General features: G+C 37.7%; 1 protein-coding gene across 1 annotated transcript in view; it reads left to right on the top strand.

Moving 5' to 3' along the window:
- Window positions 1-771: 771 nt before the first annotated feature.
- Window positions 772-20,301, top strand: part of GSDMC (gasdermin C) — a 37,534-nt gene continuing 18,004 nt past the window's right edge. The window contains exons 1-3 of the mRNA XM_032253405.1: window positions 772-841; window positions 5,505-5,728; window positions 6,780-6,963. Of these exons, the coding sequence (XP_032109296.1) occupies window positions 5,509-5,728; window positions 6,780-6,963 (404 nt within the window). The 5' untranslated portion in view covers window positions 772-841; window positions 5,505-5,508. The remainder of the gene's footprint in view (window positions 842-5,504; window positions 5,729-6,779; window positions 6,964-20,301) is intronic.

Genomic DNA, 20,301 nt, shown 5'->3' with positions numbered 1-20,301 from the left:
ATATAACAATTCTAAATATGCAGTCAACACAGGAGCACCCTGATATGTAAAGCAAATATTGTTAGAGCCAAAGAGAGAGTTAGATGCATTGTGAAATTCTGTCAGCTTAAAGGAATGTTGCTGTACTGAGTGTCAGTTCCAGGACATTACTCAAAACTTAAAGGAGTAGCAATCCTGTTTACAGTTTCTCCTGCAGGCACTTTACAGTATCTTGAAATCCATTGAAAGTATTTGGAAAAGACATGGGTTTAGGCAAGTGTTTAATTCTTTTTGCAAATCCTCTTTTTATTTATCTTTAAAATAAAGATTGTTGCAAGATTGGATTTAGATAATACATGCATGATATTTAATACAGAGGAGGCATTAAGCACAAAAATTCCTGTTGTACAGAGCTCCACATGTAGGCAGTTCAGAAGTGCTTCCCAGGACCCTGGCGCTGGTGCCTGTCCCTCCTGCTGAAGCTGTTTTTCTTGATGTCCAGTGGCTGAATTCCAAATTCAGCACATATGCCAGAGGAATATGAGCCAAAGAAGTTGTTTTAGCTACTCATGCTGGGAATCCATGAGTCAAAGACTTGCTCAGCTAGTTCTGTATGTGAAAGGAATGGGCGTGCCTTCTGAAAAGGCCTTTTTAATTCTGATTCAGGAGATACATTATTAGATGCTACTTAATTTTGTCCCACAGATTTTTGGGCTGAGAAGGACTTGAGAGGTAAGGATCTGTGATCCAGAACTAGTTCCAGACTTATTCTTCTGGAACTAAAGAGGGCCTTCCCTGTGCTTATTTTTCCAGGATACTGCATTGGAAACTGAGTCAGGGACCCATTGGTGCGAAGAAAACAGGGAGTAGAATCACATTGAACTGGTCCTGGAGTTTGTCTGATAATTTCTGCTTGGCAGCAGGAGGTCTGGAGATGGCAAGGGGCCCTACTTAATTGTACTATTTCTCTCTCTCTCTTTTTTCAGGCAGAGTCTCACTCTGTCATCCAGGCTGGAGTGCAGTGGTGCTATCTTGGCTCACTGCAACCTCTGCCTCCCAGGTTCAAGCAGTTCTCTGCCTCAGCTTCCCAAGTAGCTGGGATTAGAGGTGCCTGCCACCACACCCAACTGATTTTTATCAGTTTCACCATCTTGGCCAGGCTGGCATTGAACTCCTGACCTCGTGATCCACCCACTTTGGACACCCTGAAAGTGCTGGGATTACAGGTGTGAAGCACCGTGCCCAGCCAATTTCTCTATTGGACAAAAGGATATACAACCTGGTAAGTCCTAATGGGATCAGGGGATGAAAAAGAAAAGATAGTATCATCAGTGACAAAAATGTTCAGGATGAGTTTGTGAAATGAGTCGAAGATTTTTTTTTTCCTACATAATTTGACTGAAAAGAAAGTTAAGTTTTTCTTAATCATTGAGAATTCCAGATAGCATGTAAGGCTAAGGAATATATCTCTGATACATTAGTGCACAGGTCCAGTCTTAGAGAAGCTTCTTTTGTTGTCATTATTCTCTGTTGTCCTGTGGCCTTTTACACGGCTCATATCAGAGATAATTGAAATGGTCACATCGGGACTTTTCCATGAACTGTTAAAAATCCCGTCTGTCTTCATTATTAAACATTTTAGAATATTCTAAACTGAATTCCATATAGTTAGAAAATCCTGTTCCTTTTGTTTTAATTGTAACAATGCAATTATACTTTTAGTTATTTTTAAATGTACAGTTACTTTCGGCTATAGTCACCTGTTGTGCTATCAAATACTAGATCTTATTCAGTCTTTCTATTTTTTTTTTGTACTCATTAACCATCCCCACCTCCCTCCCACATCCTAATACCATTCCCAGACTCTGGTAACTATCATTTTACTCTTTATCTCTGTAACTTCAATTGGCTTAATTTTTAGCTCTCACAAATAAGTGAGAACATGAAAAGTTTGTCTTTCTGTGCTTGGCTTATTTCACTGAATGACCTCCAGTTCCATCTAGGTTGTTGCAAATGACAGGATCTCATTCTTTTTTATGGCTGAGTAGTACTCTGTTATGCATATGTGTCACATGTTGTTCACCCATTCATTTGTTGGTGGATACTTGCATTGCTTCCCGATCTTGGCTATTGTGAACAGTGCTGCAACAAACATGGGAGTGCAGATATCTCTTCAACATACTGTTTTTCTTTCTTTTGAGTGTATATAGAGCAGAGAGATTGCTGGGTTGTATGGCAGCTCTATTTTTAGCTTTTTGAGGAAGGTCCAAACTGTTATCCATAGAGGCTGTACTAATTTACATTCCCACAAACAGGGTACGAGGTTCCCTTTTCTCAACCTTCTCTTCAGCATATTTGGTACTTGTCTTTTGGATATAAGCCATTTTAACAGGGGTGAGACATCTCATTGTAGTTTTGATTGATATTTTTCTGATAATTAATAATGTTGAGTACCTTTTCATATGCCTGTTTTTCACTTGTATGTATTCCTTTGAGAAATGTCTATTCAAGTGTTTTGCCAGTATTTAAATCTGATTATTAGATTTTTTCCTATAGAGTTGTTTTGACTCCTTATATATTCTTGTTATTAATCCCTTATCAGTTGGGTAGTTTGCAAATATTTTCTCCTATTCTGTGGGTTGTCTTTTTCTCTTGTTGATTGTTTCCTTTGATGGAAGGAATCTTTGTAACTTGATGAGATCCAATTTCTTGATTTTTGCTTTGGTTGCCTGTGCAGCCAACAATGCAGCCTTTCCCCATGCTTGTTTTTGTCAGAGTTTTCACAGATCAGGTAGCTGTAAAAGACAAGCAGTGGGGAAAGACTGCATTGTTGGCTGCATGTTATGTCTTCTTCATTCAATAAATTGTGCTGGGATACCTGACTAGCCATATGCAGAAGATTGAAACTGAACCACTTCCTTACATCATATACAAAAATCAACCTAAGATGGATAAAAGACTTAAACGTAAAACCCAAAACTATAAAAAACCCTAGAAGACAACCTAGGCAATACCATCCTGGACAAAGGAACTGGGCAACATTTCATGATGATGCCAAAAGCAATCACAATAAAAGCAAAAATTGACAAATGTGATTAAACTTAAGAGCTTCTGCACAGCAAAAAAGCTATGAACAGAGCGAACAGGCAACCTACAGAATGGGAGAAAATTTTTGCAAACTATAAAGTTGACAAAGGTCTAATATCCAGCATCTATAGGGAACCTGAGCCAATTTACAAGAAGAAAAAACCCCATTAAAAAGTGGGCAAATGACAAGAACAAACACTTTTCAAAAGAAGACATACATATGGCCAACAATCAGGTGAAAAAAGCTCACCATCACCGATCATTAGAGAATGCAAACCAACACCAAAGTGAGATACTATCTCACACCAGTCAGAATGGCTATTACTAAAAAGTAAAAAAAATAAAATAAAAAAATGACAGATCCTGGCAAGGTTGAGGAGAAAAAGGAATGCTTATACACTGTTGATGAGAAAGTAAATTAGTTCAACCATTGTGAAAGACAGTTTAGTGATTCCTCAAAGTCCTAAAGACAGAAATACCATCTGACCCAGCAAGCTTATTACTGGGTATATACCCAAAGGAATTGAAATCAGTCTATAATAAAGACATGTGTGCGTATATTCATTGCAGCACTATTAACAATAGCAAAGACATGGAATCAACTTAAATACCCATCAATTGTGGACTGGATAAAGAAAATATGGTACATATACCTCTTGGAAAACTATGTAGCCAAGAAAAGAACAAGAACATCTCCCAATGGAGCTGGCGGCCCTTATCCTTAGCAAACTAACACAGAAACAGAAAACCAAGTATCTCATATTTTAACTTATAAGTGGGAGCTAAATGATGAGAACACATAGGTTCATGGAGGGAACCAACACATATCCTTTACTGGAAGGTAGAGGATGGATTGTGGGAGGAGGGAGAAAATCAGGAAAAATAATGAATGGGTACTAGGCTTAATACCTGGATGAAGAAATAATCTATACAAGACACCTCAGTGACAGGAGTTTACCTATATAACAAGCCTGCACATGTGCACCTGAAACTAAAATGACCCCTTAAATAAAATAAAATAAAAATCTCTCAGAAAAATAAAGAAGAATTTCCCTGACCTTTTAGTTGTTGTAACTGAAAACCAAAATCTCTCTACCACAGGTTTTGAAAGCATCAGGCACCATTCATTTGTGATACCACTCATGATTTATGAATATGCATGAGCTCACTAGTAAAATCATTTGGTGAAGATTTGTCTTTATCACTATGCTGTGAGACCCAAGAGATTAGAGGCCATTCTTATATTGCTCACCACTATATTGCCAATTCCTGAGAGAGGGCCTAGCATCTAATGGGTGCTTATTAAATGTTTGCAGAATGAATGAATAAACAAGCAAATCGACAAATTGATTAGTGAAGAACCAATTTCCCTGGAATTGTAGCAAACCATCCTTTTCATGGATGTTGTCTCTACCTTCAGTGTAGACTAGGACCTGATCACTTCTCATCACTTTGAGTGCAATGCCCTGGCCTCATCTCTCACTAACGATTACCTGTAGTATCACAAAACTGCCCTAACTAGACTCCCACTTCTGGCTGTACTCCCTTACTGCACGCTATTGTCAACACAGCCACCATAGGCATCTCTCTTCAAAAGATGCAGTAGATATGTCACTTGTGTGTTCAAATCCCTCCAAAGACTTTTAATCTCACTTCAAGTAAAAGAGAGTGATGAAAATGACCAACAGGGGCCTTCACCAACTTGCCCTCAGTTTCTTCTGACCTCATCTTCTTTCCTTTCCACTTCACTTATTCCAGGCACACATTACTGCCAAGTCTTTGCACTTGCTGATTTCTCTACCTGGCATTCTTTTCTCCACATAATATTCACTGTTTATACCCTGCCTCCTCTACATTATTGTTCAAATGTCACTTCTCAGTGTGGCTTTCTCTGTAAAATTGCAAACACCAACATAAGGTCTACCACTACTCATATCATCTTAACTTAAGCCCGGTCTTCCCTCTGGCCGTTCAGTTGATGATAGTATTCAGCCCTTCCTTATTCCCATTATTTAGAGTATTCCCGGGTTAGAGGTGAGGAGATACCCAGGCTTTCCTACTCCAACCATAAGGGGCAATGAATTTCATTGCAATGCCTCTGTCAGAAGCCCAAATTGTCTTTAGAATCCCAAAGTTGGAAGCTAGTTGTGGTGGTGTGTGCCTATAATCCCAGATGCTAGGTAGGATGAGGTGGGAGATTCACTCGAGCCCAAGAGTTCAAGATCAGTCTGGGCAACATGGCAAGACCCCATCTCAAAAACAACAAAAAAATGAACTCGAAGTTGAGAAAGTTATAATGTAGTCACTATTTTAGATTAAGACCTGCTAATCTCATATGTAGATCTTTTCCTTTAGGGGAAATAGCAATAACTGGTGAGAGTTTAACCATTTTCTTCTCCTCCCAACTGAACTTTGTGCTCTCCTTTCATCTCCCGTAGCAACATGTCCTCTATGTTCCAACGCATTAGCAAAAGTTTGGTCAAAGAGGTTGGAAGAGATGACCTGACGCCTGTCAAATGCCCAGTCCGTGCCATCAAATTACGTCAGTTTGCCATATTACAAAAGATGAATAATTCTCGTTCAGTTTTTTGGGAACAGTGTGACTATGTTCCACTTCAGTTCTCCCTCAGTGACATCCTGGAGTCAAGTTCTTCAGTCCCAGGTATCATCAGCCAGAGGCCAAGGAGATGAGGGGTAAAAAACATTGCTGGTCAGATAGACAGATGGCCCAGCATCCAAAAATAACTGAGCACCCAGAAAGGAGCTCTCAGGACCAGCCTTGCCTGTAGGCAAGGGGCAAGGAGCAAAGACAAACTGAGACAAATTGAGAATCCTACTAATTATCTGGTTGTAGATGTTCATTAGGTCATTTAGTATTTGCATCAGGCTCATGAGGTGAAGATGTTATCCCCACTTTACATAAGAGTAAGTATAATGCTATACAATTATCTGTTCAAAATTATGTACCTGAGGGCTGGACACTGTGGCTCATGCCTTTAATCCCAGCACTTTGGGCGCTGAGGTGGGCAGATCACTTGAGGCCAGGAGTTTAAGACCAGCCCAGCCAACATGGCAAAACCCTGACTCTATTAAAAATACAAAAAAAATTAGCCAGGCATGGGTGGTGGACTCTTGTAGTCCCAGCTACTTGGGAGGCTGAGGCATAAGAATTGCTTGAGCCCAGAAGGTGGAGGTTGCAGTGAGCTGAGTTGCACCACTGTACTCTAGCCTGGGTGACAGAGTGAGACTCTGTCTCAAAACAACAACAACAATTAAACAAAAAACAAAGTTAGGTACCTGGGAACTGGTAGAACTGAGATCGAAACCCAAGTCTGTCTGGCTCCACACCTTAAACATTTTCTGCCCCCGTGTGCTGCCCTCTGAGGCTGGGTGCTGTGCCTGCTGCAGGGGAGACAGCGTGCCTGGAAGGATAATCCTATGGGTATTCCACATTGTACGTTTGACACCACTATTTCTCAGGGTGAATATTTTATCTCTGTCACACAGTGCCCAGTAGATTTAAACATTTTCCCTCTGTAGCAATTTACATTCACATTAATTGATTAGTTTTCAACAGAGTTTTATATGAGTGGGAGGGTTGGGGCAAAATAGGTCTTTGTTATTTCATTTTACATACCAGCTGTTCTTGGCTAAACCTATGAATTCCTGAATCGATTCTTGGCTAAACCTATGGCCATTTTTTCTTTCCCCAGATACTGATGTGAATGGACCATTATATTTCTATGACACTATGATCCAAAAGTATGAGGCTGGCATAGGTGTGAATGTTGGTGGAGAATTGAGTGTGTCAGGGGAGGCCTCTGCAGACCAGGGAGGCTCCCTTGGGTATCAGATTGTGACCATCTCAGCTCCAAACCTGGAAGTCTTCCAAAAAAGGTGAGGCCATGGGAGAGGAAGGGGATGGATCAATAGTATCCCAGAGGGTGCTTTCCTTGTACATAAAAATGCATCTAGCAGGCCTTGTTGCAGGGATCAAAATCAAGATGACAACATCCCAGATTCTGCTACTCTTCTTGAGTATTCATACCTTCTGTTACTCAAGTAATAGTTATTAGTTACCTAACAAATACTCACCAGACCAGTAACTACCCACTACTGTGTTGTTATATTCTGGGGATAGAATGAAAACAAGACAAATATAAATACCTGTCATATTTAAGAGAGAAAATAAACAATAAAAAATAAATTAACAAAGTTAATTTGAGATGAAGACTCTAAAACTATTTAACATGTACATTACTGTCTTTGGATTTATTTTTATTGTTTTCAGCTCTATTGAGGTATAGTTGACAAATAAAATTGTATGAATTAAAGGTGTACAATGTGATGATTTGACGTATGTATATATTCTGAAAAGACCACAATAAAGTCAGTTAACATGTCTATTATTCCACCTAATTATCATTTTTTTGTGGTAAGAACATTTAATATCTACTCCATTAGCAAATTTCAAAGATACAATATGATATTGTTAGTTATAGTCTGTGTACCCTTTGACCAATGTCCCTCCATTTTCCCGACTTCCTAGTCCCTGTTAACCACCATTATATTTTGTTTCTATAAGTTTGACTTTTTCAGATTCCACATATACATGAGATTAAGATTATACAGTATTTGTCTTTCTCTGTCTGACTTTTGTTTAGCATAATGCCATTCAGGTTTATCCATGTTGTTGCAAATAGCAGGGTTTCTTTCTTTTCTATAGCGGATAATATTTCATTGCCTACACATACCACAATTTCTTTTTCCATTCATCTGTTGACAGGCACTCAGGTTGTTTTGGTGTCTTGGCTGTTGTGAATAATGTTGCAATGAACATGGAAGTGCAGATCTGTCTCCGAGCTACTGATTTAGTTTTCATTGGCTGTGTACCCAGAAATAGGATTGCTGGATCATATGGTAGTTCTATTTTTAGTTTTTTGAAGAACCAACATACTGTTTTCCATATGGCTATATCAATTACATTCCCATCAATAGCACACAAAGATTTCCTTTAATTCACATCTTTGCCAACACTAATCTTTTTGTAAAAGCTATCCTAACAGATGCAAAGTGATGTCTCATTGTGGTTTTTATTTGTATGTCCCTGATAAGCAATGTCGAGCACCCTTTAATGTGCCTGTTAGCTGTATATGTGTCTTTTTTGGAGTAAATATCTTTTTGTTTTTTTCCCTTTTTTTTTTTTTTTTTTTTTTTTTTTTTGAGATGAGTTTCACTCTGCTGCCCAGGCTGGAGGGCAGTGGTGTGATTTTGGCTCACTGCAACCTTCACCTCCTGGGTTCAAGCAGTTCTCCTGCCTCAGCCTCCCTAGTAGCTGGGACTAACAGGTGCACCCTGCCACACCTGGCTAATTTTTTATTTTTATTTTTAGAAGAGACAGGGTTTCATCATGTTGCCCAGGCTGGTCTCAAATTCCCGAACTCAGACAATCCTTCTGCCTTGGCTTCCTAAAGTGCTAGAATTACAGGCATGAGTCACCCTGCCCAGCCACCCATTTTTTAAATCAAGATTTTTGTTTTTGCAGTTTAGCTATATGAGTTCCCTATACATTTTAGATATTAACCCTAAGGTATATGGTTTGCAAATATTTTTGACCACTCTGTAGGTTGCATTTTTACTCTGTTGATTGTTTTCTTTGCTGTGCAGAAACTTTTTAGTTTGCTAGAGTACCACTTACTTTTTCTTCTGATGCTGGTGTTTTTGGTGTCATATCCAAAAAATTGTTGCCATACCCAATCTTGAGGACATTTTTTCCTCTTTTTCTAAAAATGTTTTAAGTTTCCATGTCTTATATTTACGTTTCTAATCTACTTTGAGTTGATCTTTGAGTGTGATATAAGGTAAGGACCCAGTTTTAGTCTTTTGCATTTGAAAAATCTTTTGCATGTGAAAAGTCTTCAGTCTTTTGTTGAGAAAACTGGATAATTTCCTCAACACCATTTTTTGAAGACTCTATCCTTTATCCTACAGTCTATTCTTGGCATTCTTGTCAAATATTGGTTGATCATACACATATGAGATTATTTCTTGGCTACCTACTCCACTGGTTTATATGTCTGTTTTTATGCAAGTGCCATAAATTTTAACTTCTATAGCTTTGTAATATATTTGAAATCAGGAAGTATGGGATGTCTGGCTTCGTTCCTTTTTTTAAATATATTTTTTATTGTACTTTAGATTCTGGGGTACGTGTGCAGATCACGCAGAAATGTTGCATAAGTACATACATGGCAATGTGGTTTAGTGCCTCCATCCGCATGTCACCTATATCTGGCATTTCTCCCCATGTTATCCCTCCCCAACCTCCCTATCCCCCACTGTCCCTCTCCTAGTCCTTCCCAACAGACCCGAGTTTGTGATGCTTCCCTCCCTGTGTCCATGTGTTCTTATTGTTCAACACCTGCCTATGAGTGAGAACATGCAGTGTTTGATTTTCTGTTCTTGTGTCAGTTTGCTGAGAATGATGGTTTCCAGATTCATCCATGTCCCTACAAAGGACACAAACTCATCCTTTTTTATGGCTGCATAGTATTCCATGGTGCATATGTGCCACATTTTCCTTGTCCAGTCTATTATCGATAGGCATTTGGGTGGTTCCAAGTCTTTGCTATTGTAAACAGGGCCACAATGAACATACGTGTGCATGTGTGTTTATAATAGAATGATTTATAGTCCTTTGTGTATATACCCAGTAATGGGATTGCTGGCTCAAATGGAATTTCTATTTCTAGGTCCATGAGGAATCACCACACTGTCTTCCACAACGATTGAACTAATTTACAGTCCTATCAACAGTGTAAAAGCACTCCTATTTCTCCACATCCTCTCCAGCATCTGTTGTCTCCAGATTTTTTAATGATTGCCCTTCTAACTGGCGTGAGATGGTATCTCAGTGTGGTTTGATTTGCATTTTTCTAATGACCAGTGATGATGAGAATTTCTTCGTATATTTGTTGGTTTCATATATGTTTTCTTTTGAAAAGTGGCTCTTCATACTCTTTGTTCAATTTTGAATGCGTTTGTTTGTTTTTTTCTTGTAAATCTGTGTTAGTTCTTTGTATATTCTGGATATTAGCCCTTTGTCAGATGGGTGGATTGCAATAATTTTTTCCCATTCTGTTGGTTGCTGGTTCACTCTAATGATTGTTTCTTTTGCTATACAGAAGCTCTGGAGTTTAATTAGTTCCCATTTGTCTATTTTGGCTTTTGTTGCCAATGCTTTTGGTGTTTTGGTCATGAAGTCCTTGCCTATACCTATGTCCTGAATGGTTTTGGCTAGGTTTTCTTCTAGGGTTTTTTATGGTGTTAGGTCTTATGTTTAAGTCTTTAATCCATCTGGAGTTAATTTTAGTGTAAGGTGTCAGGAAGGGGTCTGGTTTCTGTTTTCTGCACATGGCTAGCCAGTTATCCCATCACCATTTATTAAACAGAGAATCCTTTCCCCTTTGCTTGTTTTTGTAAGGTTTGTCATTACTGTAGCCTTGTAGTATAGTTTGAAGTCAGGTAGCGTGATGCCTCCAACTTTGTTCTTTTTGCTGAGGATTGTCTTGGCTATGTGGGCTCTCTTTTGGTTCCATATGAAGTTTAAGGTGTTTTTTTCCAGTTCTGTCAAGAGGGTCATAGGTAGCTTGATGAAGATACTATTAAATCTGTAAATTACTTTGTGCAATATGGCCATTTTTGCAATATTGATTCTTCCTAATTTTCCATCTGTTTGTGTCCTCTCTTATTTCCTTGAGCAGTGGCTTGTAGTTCTCCTTGAAGAGGTCCTTTACATCCTTTGTTAATTGTATTCCTAGGCATTTTATTCTCTTTGTAGCAATTGTGAATGGGAATTTGCTCTTCATTTCCTTCTCTTTTAGTCTGTTATTGGTGAATAGGAATGCTTATGATTTCTGCACATTGATTTTGTATCCTGAGACTTTGCTGAACTTGGTTGTCAGTTTCAGGAGATTGTGGGTTGAGACAATGGGGTATTCTAAATATACAATCATGTTGTCCGCAAATAGAGACATTTTGACTTCATCCTTTCCTTATTGAATACACTTTATTTCTTTTTCTTGCCTGATTGCTCTGGCTAGAACTTATAGGAGTGGTGAGAGAGGGGACCCTTGTCTAGTGCCAGATTTCAAAGGGAACACTTCCAGTTTTTGCCCATTCAGTATGATATCAGCTGTTGGTTTGTCATAAATAGCTTTTATTATTTTGAGATATGTTCCATCTATACCTAGTTTATTGAGAGTTTTTAGCATTAAAGGGCTGCTGAATTTTGTCAAAGGCCTTCTCTGCATCTATTGAGATGATCATGTGGTTTTTGTCTTTGGTTTTGTTTATGTGGTAGATTATGTTTATAAACTTGTGTATGTTGAACCAGCCTTGCATCCTCAGGATGAAGCCTACTTGATCATGATGGATAAGCTTTTTGATGTGCTATTGCAATCGGTTTGCTAGTATTTTATTGAAGATTTTTGCACCTATGTTCGTCATGGATATTGGCCTGAAGTTTTCTTTTTTTGTTGAGTCTCTGCCAGGTTTTGGTATCAGGATGATGTTGGTCTCATAAAATGATTTGGGAAGAATTCCCTCTTTTTGGATTGTTTGGAATAGTTTCAGAAGGAATGGTACCAGCTCCTCTTTGTATGTCTGGTAGAATTTGGCTGTGAACCCATCTGGACCTGGGCTTTTTTTGGTTGGTAGGCTATTAATTACTGCCCCAACTTCAGCCCTTGTTATTGATCTATTCAGGGTTTCAACTTCTTCCTGGTTTAGGCTTGGGAAGATGCAAGTGTCCAGGAAGTTATCCATTTCTTCCAGGTTTACTGGTTTATGTGCATAGAGTTGTTTTTAGTAATCTTTGATGGTAGTTTGTATTTCTATGGAATCGGTGGTGATATCCCCTTTATCGTTTTTTATTGAATCTATTTGATTCTTCTCTCTTTTATTAATATGGCTAGCGGCCTGTCTATTTTGTTAATCTTTTCAAAAAACCAGCTCCTGGATTTATTAATATTTTGAAGGGTTTTTGTGTCTCTGTATCCTTCCGTTCTGTTCTGATCTTGGTTATTTCTTGTCTTCTGCTAGGTATGACTTTTTTTGATCTTGCTTCTCTAGCTCTTTCAATTTTGATGATAGGGTGTCAATTTTAGATCTTTCCTTGCTTCTCATGTGAGCATTTATTGCTATAAATTTTCCTCTAGACACTGCTTTAAATGTGTCCCAGAGATTCTGGTATGTTGTGTCTTTGTTCTTGTTGGTTTCGAAGAGCATCTTTATTTTTGCCTTCATCTCATTGTTTATCCAGTCAACATTCAAGAGCCAGTTGTTCAGTTTCCATGAAGTTGTGCGGTTCTGAGTTAGTTTCTTAATCCTGAGTTCTAATTTGATTGCACTGTGGTCCAAGAGACTGTTTGTTATGATTTCCATTTGTTTGCATTTGCTGAGGAGTGATTGGAGTACTTCCAATTATGTGGTCAGTTTTAGTGTAGGTGTGATGTGGTGCTGAGAAGAATGTATATTCTGTGGATTTGGGGTGGAGAGTTCTGTAGATGTCTATTAGGTTTGCTTGGTCCAGATGTGAGTTTAAGTTCTGCATATTCTTGTTAATTCTCTGTCTCGTTGATCTGTCTAATATTGACAGTGGAGTGTTAAAGTCTCCCACTATTATTGTGTGGGAGTTTAAGTCTCTTTGTAGGTCATTAAATACTTGCTTACTCTATCTGGGTGCCCCTGTATTGGGTGCATATATATTTAGGATCCTTAGTTCTTCTTGTTGGATTGATCCTCTTACTCTTATGTAATGTCCTTCTTTGTCTCTTCTGATTGTTGTTGGTTTAAAGTCCATTTTATCAGAGACTAGGATTGCAACTCCTGGTTTCTTTTGCTCTCCATTTTCTTGGTAAATCTTCATCCCTTTATTTTGAGCATATATGTGTACTTGCACATGAGATGGGTTTCCTGAATACAGCACACTGATAGGTTTTGAATTTTTATACAACTTGCCAGTCTGTGTCTTTTGATTGGGGCATTTAGCCCATTTACATTTAAGGTTAATATTGTTACGTGTGAATTTGATCCTGCCATTTTGATGTTAGCTGGATGTCTTGCCCGTTAGTTGATGCATTTTCTTCATTGTGTCAATCGTCTTTACTATTTGGTACATTTTTGGAGTGGCTGGTACTGGTTATTCTTTCCTTTTTAGTGCTTCCTTCAGGAGCTCTTATAAGGCAGGCCTGGTGGTGATAAAATCTCTCAGCAATTGCTTGTTCATAAAGGATTTTATTTCTCCTTCACTTATGAAGCTTAGTTTGGCTGGATGTGAAGTTCTAGGTTGAAAATTCTTTTCTTTAAAGATGTTGAATATTGGCCCCCACTCTCTTCTGGCTTGTAGGGTTTTTGCTGAGAGATCTGCTGTGAATCTGATGGGCTTCCCTTTGTGGGTGACTCGACCTTTCTTTCTGGCTGCCTTTAGCATTTTTTCCTTCATTTCAACCCTGGTGAATCTGACGATTATGTGCCATGGGGTTGCTCTTCTTGAGGAATGTCTTTGTGGTGTTATCTGTATTTCTTGGACTTGAATGTTGGCCTGCCTTGCTAGGTTGGGGAAGTTTTCCTGGATAATATCCTGAAGAGTATTTTCCAGCTTGGATTCATTCCCTCCATCACATTCAGGTACATCTATTAAACATAGATTAGGTCTGTCACATGATCCCATATTTCTTGGAGGCTTTGCAGATTTCTTTTCACTCTTTTTTCTCTGATCTTGCCTTCTCGTTTTATTTCATTGAGTTGATCTTCAATCTCTGATATCCTTTCTTCTGCTTGGTTCATTCGGCTGTTGAAACTTGTATATGCTTCCCGAAGTTCTCTTGTTGTGTTTTTCAGCTCCATCAGGTCATTTATATTCTTCTCTAAGCTGTTTATTCTCATTAGCATTTCATCTAACCTTTTTCAAGGTTCTTAGTTTCTTTGCATTGGGTTATAACATGTTCTTTTAGCTCAATTTGTTATTACCCACCTTCTGCATCCTGTTTCTGTCAATTCATCAGGCTCATTCTCTATCCAGCTTTGTTCCCTTCTTGTTGTGGAGTTGTGATCCCTTGGAGGAGGAGAGGCGTTTTAGTTTTTGGTGTTTTCATCCTTTTTGTGCTGGTTTCTTCCCATATTTGTGGATTTATCTACCTGCTGTCTTTGTAGTTGGTGACTTTCGGATGGGATCTCTGAGTGGAAGTCATTTTTGTTGATGTTGAAGTTATTTCTTTCCCTTTTTTAGTTTTCCTTCTAACTATGAGACCCCTGTGCTGTAGGCCTGCTGGAGGTTCACTCCAGACCCTGCTTGTTTGGGGATCACCCACAGGTGCTGAAGAACAGTAAAAGTTGCTGCCAGTTTCCTCTTCTGTTATCTTTGTCCCAGAAGGGTACCCACCAGATGTCAGCCTGAGCTCTCCTTTACGAGGTGTCTCTTTGGATATACAGGGGTCAGGGAGCTGCTTGAGGAGACAGTCTGTCCCTTATAGGAGCTCGGGTGCTGAGCTGGGAGCTCCATTGTTCTGTTCAGAGCTTCTGGGCAGGTACGTTTAAGTCTGCTTCAGCAGAACTCATCACCGCCTCTTTTCCCAGGTACTCTGTCCTAGGAAGGTCAGCTTTATTTATAAGCTCTTGATGTGCTGCTGCCTTTTTTCAGAGATGCCCTGCCCAGCATGGTGGCAGTCTAGTCATAGTCTGCCAGCATAGATGTTACTGAGCTGCTGTGGGCTCTGTCCAGCTGCTGTGTGAACTTCCTGTTAGAAGTGCCTCGGTAATGGTGGTCTGCCTTAGTAATGGTGAACTCTCTCGGTAGTGGTGGACTGCCTCAGTAATGGCTGACACCCTTCCCCAAACCGAGCTGGACTGTCCTGGGTCCAGCTGTGCTTGCTGTGAAACTCTCTATCCAGAGCATTTCAGATTGCTGGTCTTTGTTGGGGGTGGTCCTGCTGAGCCATATCACCTGGCTGCCTGTTTCAGCCCCACTTTTTTTCAGTTGAATGGCAGCTCTGTATCCCAGGCATTCCAGGCACCTGTTGAAATGGCCATCTGGATTTGTGAGAGTTTTTGTGTGGAGACCCACAGTGCCGGCTGAAACAGCTGTGCTGGAAACTTGTGGTGCTTTTCAGCCCGGGAATCTCCTGGTCTGTGGGGAGTAAAAACTCATTTGGAAATGCAGTGATCACTCACTCTCTGCATTCTTCTCACTGGGAAGTGCACTCCAGAGCTGTTCCTATTTGGCCATCTTGGATCTCTCCTTCCTAGCTTTGTTATTTCTTGAGATTGCTTTAGCTATTCTGGGTCTTTCCATAAGATTTTTGGGATTGTTTTTTCTATTTCTGTGAAGCATGTCATTGGTATTTAGATAGGAATTGCATTTAATCTATAAATTGCTTTGAGTAGTATGATATTTTAATAATATTAATTCTTCTTTTCCATGAGCACAAATATTTTTCTGTTTATTTTTGTCTTCTTTATTTGATCAATTTTGTAGTTTTTAGTATAAAGATCTTTCAGCTTCTTGGTGAAATGTATTCACAAGTATTTTATTATTTTTGATGTTATCATAAATGGATTTTTTTTTTTTTTTGATACAGAGTATGGCTGTGTCACCCAGGCTGGAGTGCAGTGATGTGATCTTGGCTCACTGCGACCTCTGCCTCTGGGGTTCAAGCACAATGCCTGGCTAATGTTTTGTATTTTTAGTAGAGATGGGGTTTTGCCATGTTGGCCAAGCTAGCATCAAACTCCTGAGTTCAGGTGATCCACCTGCCTTGTCCTCCCAAAGTGCTGGGATTACAGGTATGAGCCACTGTGCCTGGCCTATAAATGGATTTTTGAAGATAGTTTGTTGTTAATGTGTAGAAATACAACTGATTTTTAAATGTTGATTTTTGTATCCAACAACTTGACTGCAATTATTTATTAGTTATAACATTTTAAAAATGGAGTTTTTAGGATTTTCTATGTATAAGATGTCATATGTAAACAGAGGCAATTTTAGTTCTTTCTTTCCTATTTAGGTGCTTTTTATTTATTTATTTTTCCCTAATTTCACTGGCTAGGACTTCCAGTGCCATACTGAATAGAAGTGGTGAAGGTGGACATTCTTGTTTTGTTCCTTATTTAAATGGAAAAGTTTTCAGCTTTTCAACATTGAGCATAATGTTAGCTGTGGGCTTTATTATGACTATGTATAGCCTTCATTATGTTAAGGTACATTTCTTCTATATCTAATTTGTTGCGTTTTTATCATGAAAGGATGTTGAATTTCATCAAGTGTTTTTTTCTGCATCTACCGAGATGATCATATGGATTTGTCATTGAGTATGTTAATGTGGTGTATTATATTTATTGATTTGCATATGTTGAACTATCCTTTCATTCCAGGGATAAATTACACTTGATCATGGTGTATGATCATTTTAATGTGTTGTTAAATTTGGTTTGCTAAAATTTTGTTAAAGACTTTTGCATCTATGTTCATCAGACATATTGGCCTGTAATTTTCTTTTCTTGTAATGTCCTTTTCTGGCTTTGGTATTAGAGTAGTGCTGGTATTGCACCGTGAGTTTGAATTATTCTTTCCTCTTCAATTTTTTGGAAGTGTTTGAGCAGGATTGATATTAATCTTCTTTAAATGTTTAGTAGAGTTTGCCACTGAAGGCATTTGGTCATGGGCATGTACTTTGGGAGTTTTTTTGATTACTGATTCAATTACCTTACTTGTTAATGATATGTTCATATTTTCTATTTCTTCATGATTCAATCTCAATAGGTCATATGTTTCTAGGAATTTATCCATTTCTCTTAGATATCCCAGTTCACTGGTATATAATTGTTGATAACAGGTTCTCATGATCCTTTTTATTTTTGTGGCATCATTTGTAATGTCTCCTTTTAACTATAATTTTTATTTATTGAAGTTCTTCTTTCTTGGTTTGTCTAGCTAAGGGTTTGTCAATTTTCAATTTTTTTTTAAAAAAACCTCTTAGTTTTATTGACCTTTTCTATTGTTTTTCTATTTTCCATTTAATTTATTCTGTCCTAATATTTATGATTCCTTCCTTTTGTTAATTCTGGGCTTAATTTGTCCTTTTCTAGTTATTTAAGGTGTAAAGTTAGGTTGTTGATTTGATCTGAATTCTATTTTCTTAATGTAGGTGTTTATAACTATAAACTTTCCTCTTAGAACTGCTTTTGCTGTATCCTATAAGTTTTGGTATGTCATGTTTCATTTTTGTCTGTCTCAGATATTTTTTGAATTCCTTTTTGATTTCTTCTTTGACCCACAGGTTGTTCAGTTTAATTTCTACATATTTATGAATTCTCTGATATTCTTTGTTATTATTTCTAGTTTCGTACCATTGTTATTGGAAAAGATAAATAATTTCCATATTCTTAAGTTTGTTAAGACTTGTTTTGTGACCTAACATATGATCTATCTTGGAGAATATTTCATGTGCTCTGGAGAAGAATTTGTATTCTACTGCTGTTAGGTGGAATGTTCTGTATGTGTCTGTTTGGTTCATTTTGTCTACAGTGTTTTTCAAGTTTTGTATTTCTGCATTGATTTTGTTTTTTCTGGGTGACCTGTCCATTAGTAAGAGTAGGTATTAAAGTTTCCTACTAATTTTGTATTGCTATTTATTTCTCCTTTCAGTTATGTTAATTTTATTTACATATTTATGTGCTCTGATGTTTGCTGCATATTTATAATATCATTATATAATGGCATTCTTCTACTTGTTATGGTTTTTGACTTAAGTTCATTTAAGTCAAATGATCTTTTATATATATATATATATAGATAGTGTTTTTTAATATATATATGTATATGTGACTATATATACTCACATAAACACACATATATATAAATATATATGAATGAGGGTGGCCATGCATACATACATACAGACACACACACACACACTCTCTCTCTCTCTCTCTCTCTATATATATATATATATGTATATTATATATATATATAAATATATATATATAGAAGATGACACACACAGATACATACATACACACACACTATATATATATATATATGTATGACACATACACACACATTTTATATAAAGTGTGCGATCTTTTGCATTAGAATTTTTTTTTTTTCCATCTCTTCCCTTTCAGCCTGTGTGTCCTTAAAGCTAACATGAATCTCTTTTAGGCAGCAAGTCATTTTGTCTTGCTTTCTTATATATTTATCCACTCTATGTCTTTAGTTTGGAAAATTTAATCTATTTACATTTAATATAATTATTGATAGGTAAGTACTTACTATTGTCATTTTAATTGTTTTATGACTTCTACAGGTTTTTTTCTTTCCTACTTTCTCACTTGCCATCTTCCTTTGTGATGTGATTACATTTTGTGGTAGTATGCTTGATTCCTTTCTCTTAATTTTTTGCACACCTAGTATACGTTTTTCCTTTGTAGTTACAATGAGGCTTACCTAAAATGTTTTATACTGACAATATCCTATTTTATGCTAATAAAACTTCATTTTGGGGGGTTAATTCTTCTTGGGGGGTTCAACCGATTTGGGACATTTTTGAGACAGTCTCACTCTGTCACCCAGACTGGTGTGCAATGGCACAATCTCAGCTAACTGCAACTTCTGCCTCCAAGGTTTAAGGAGTTTTCATGCCTCAGCCTCCCAAGTACCTGGGACTACATGTGTGTGCCACCAAACCTGGCTAATTTTTTTGTATTTTTAGTAGAGACAGGGTTTTGCCATATTAGCTAGGCTGGTCTTGAGCTCCTGGACTCAAGTAATCTGACTCCCTCAAACTCCCAAATTCCTGGGATTACAGGCATGAGCCACTGTGCCTAGCCTTTAGCTTAATTTTGATTGCATAAAAAGCATTATACCTTTACTTCTTCCCCTCATTGATATTTAGGTTATTGATATTATGATTTATATGTTTTTCATATTGTATATCTAATAACAAATTATTGTAATTTTTAATATATTTAAAACATTTTTATACCAGAGGTGAAAATTGTTTATGTGCCATATTTAGAATATTACAGAATTCTTATTCTGATTATATATTTTCCTTAGTGGTGAATTTTACACATTAATGTGTTTTATGTTGTTCATTAACATATTTTCATTTCAACTTCAAGAACTCCTTTTTGCATTTCTTGTAAGGCAGATTTAGTGGTGAACTTCCTCAGCTTTTGTTTGTTTGGGAAAATCTATTTCTCATCTCTGAAGGACAGCTGAATTTTGTATTCTTGTTTGACAGTTTCTGTGGTTTGAATTTCACCTCCAAAACTCATAATAAAATTTAATTGTCATTGTACCAGTATTAAGAGGTGGGGCTTTTAAGAGGTAATTGGGCCATAAGTGCTCTGCCCTCACGAATGGTTTAATACCATTATCCTGGGAGTTGGGTAGTTTTGGCGGGATTTGGCTTTTGACAAAAGGGTGAAGTTCAGCCCTTGTATTCTCTTTGTCTTGTATGTTTCCTTCTGCTTTTCACCATCTTCCATGAGATGACATTCACCAATGCTGGTGCCATGCTCTGAGAACTTTCCAGCCTCCAGAATCATGATCCAAATAAACTTCAGTTATTTATAATTTAGCCAGTTTGACGTATTCTCTTATAGCAACAGAAAACAGACCAAAACAGAAGTTTTTCTTTAAGTATCTTGAATATATCATCCTTTCCTAGTCAGGTTTCTTCTAAGAAATTTGCTGATTGTCTCATAGATACTCCTCTGCATGTTATGAGTAGCTTTTTCTCTTGTTACTCTCAATATTTTCTCTTTATCTTTTGAAAATTTAATCATAATGTGTCTTGGTGTAGACCATTTTGGGTTCAACCTATTGGGAAATTTTTAGTGTGATAAATCTTGATGCCCACTTCTGTCTCAAAATTTGGGAGGCCCCTTTCCTTTTCCTTTTCCCTTTCCTTTCCAAATGATCTTGCACTGTTACCCAGGCTGGAGTGCACTGGCATGAGCTTGGCTCACTGCAACATCTACCTCCTGGGCTGAAGTAATCCTGCCACCTCAGTCTCCTGATTAGCTAGAACTACAGGTGTGTGTCATCAACCTGCTTAAATATTTATTTTTTGGGAGAGATGTGGTCTCAATATTATGCTCAGGCTGATTTTGAACTCCTGGACACAAGTGATCCTCCAACTTTGGTCTCCCAAAGTGCTGGGAGTATAA

Source organism: Sapajus apella, unplaced genomic scaffold, assembly GCF_009761245.1.
Source record: "Sapajus apella isolate SASKATOON/1434 unplaced genomic scaffold, GSC_monkey_1.0 scaffold3, whole genome shotgun sequence".
Lineage (NCBI taxonomy): Eukaryota > Metazoa > Chordata > Mammalia > Primates > Cebidae > Sapajus > Sapajus apella.
Note: the sequence above shows the minus strand (reverse complement) of the source record. Positions and strands in the feature narration are given on the sequence as shown.